At 39.2% G+C, this 1295-nt stretch overlaps 1 protein-coding gene across 1 annotated transcript in view; it reads right to left on the bottom strand.

The window, feature by feature from the left end:
• Positions 1-142: 142 nt before the first annotated feature.
• Positions 143-1295, bottom strand: part of LOC103193744 (kinesin-like protein KIF28P) — a 148931-nt gene continuing 147778 nt past the window's right edge. Inside the window, exons 17-19 of the mRNA XM_007937001.1 lie at positions 705-852; positions 235-425; positions 143-187 (exon numbers count right to left, since the gene is read on the bottom strand). Coding sequence (XP_007935192.1) covers positions 143-187; positions 235-425; positions 705-852 — 384 coding nt within the window. The remainder of the gene's footprint in view (positions 188-234; positions 426-704; positions 853-1295) is intronic.

Genomic DNA, 1295 nt, shown 5'->3' with positions numbered 1-1295 from the left:
TTTGAACCACCAGCCTTCTGGTTAGCAGTCAAGTGCCTTAGGCACTATGCCACCAGAGCTCCTACAACTAGCCAGATGCACACTAAAGTAAGAAAGGAAAGAGAGAGGACAAATGGAGCCCAAGAGCAGCAGATTCATGCCATTACCTGGCCTTGATCTGCTCAGGATATGCAATGATATCAAATACCTAAGTGGAAAGAGATTCCTTATGTTCCCAATATTCTAGTTACTTACAGGAGGCTTATAATGCCTCAGCCTGAGAAACTGCCCTCTGGCCATGTTCATGCTTTGGTAGTACACCTTGAGAGCTTTGGCAAGTTCTCCATCATAGCTGGCTCTCTGAGCACACATTTGATTAATCTCTTTGGCTGATGGCAGTTGTGCTGCCATTTCAATTATCTTCAAGGTACTGGAAGGCTTATGGGCTGTGGTAGAAAGGAAAGATAATATTAGCTATTCACCTATTTATCGAAGTATATTTTTGTTTGTTTTATTTGGTGGCATTCTACTACATTAGTATTATCAGGCATGAATTTGGACCCATTCAAAGATAATACAGGGCAGAAAAAGGGGCTCTACATTTTTTTTATTCATTAAACAAGATATGAATAAACTCATTAAGAAGTAAATTTCTTAGAAAAGCAAATATACATCCCAGATGTTCTGAGGTAAGCTAAATAACCAAGACTTCAGTAGCCACTCACCTTCTTGAACAGAACCAATTTTCTCCAGTGATTCTTTGAGAAACAAATTTTCCTCTCTTAGGGCTCTGTTAATGTTTCGGAGCAGTTCAGTCTCCTGTTCTAACTTGAGCAGCTTCAGGTAAAGTTCTGATATCTGATTTGATGTAGTCTCAAAAAAAAAAAAAAAAAGTCAGTTTAGCCTTTTGCTAGATTATTTGCATTTCCTTTGAGACTTGCATCATTTGCTACCACATAAAAACTAGATGGGGTGGCAGGAGGATGTCCATGGTGGGAAGTAGGGTTTAAGTCCCCCAGGGTCCATAGAAGTAAATCAAGAAAACTTTAGTTAAAGAGAAGAACCATCTGTGACCCCCAGGCAGCTGTGATCTGAGATTTTCTAGTCATCTGTAACATCCATTTTAATGTCAGATAAGTGTTGTCATAGTGAAACAACCAAATTTACACTTCACTACAATTAGAGAGTTTTATTGAAGGAATAAATGCATTTCTCAAAGTGGGAAACATTCACAGACATCCATGCAATGCTCCAAATTGCCAGGGGAGCAGTGAGAGTTTAAATGGTGTCACAAACAGGATTTGTCTAGCAGGTAT

This window comes from Orycteropus afer, unplaced genomic scaffold, assembly GCF_000298275.1.
Source record: "Orycteropus afer afer isolate SDZICR_OR568_19922 unplaced genomic scaffold, OryAfe1.0 scaffold00039, whole genome shotgun sequence".
In the NCBI taxonomy this organism is placed as follows: domain Eukaryota; kingdom Metazoa; phylum Chordata; class Mammalia; order Tubulidentata; family Orycteropodidae; genus Orycteropus; species Orycteropus afer.
This window is presented reverse-complemented; position numbering and strand designations above follow the sequence as displayed.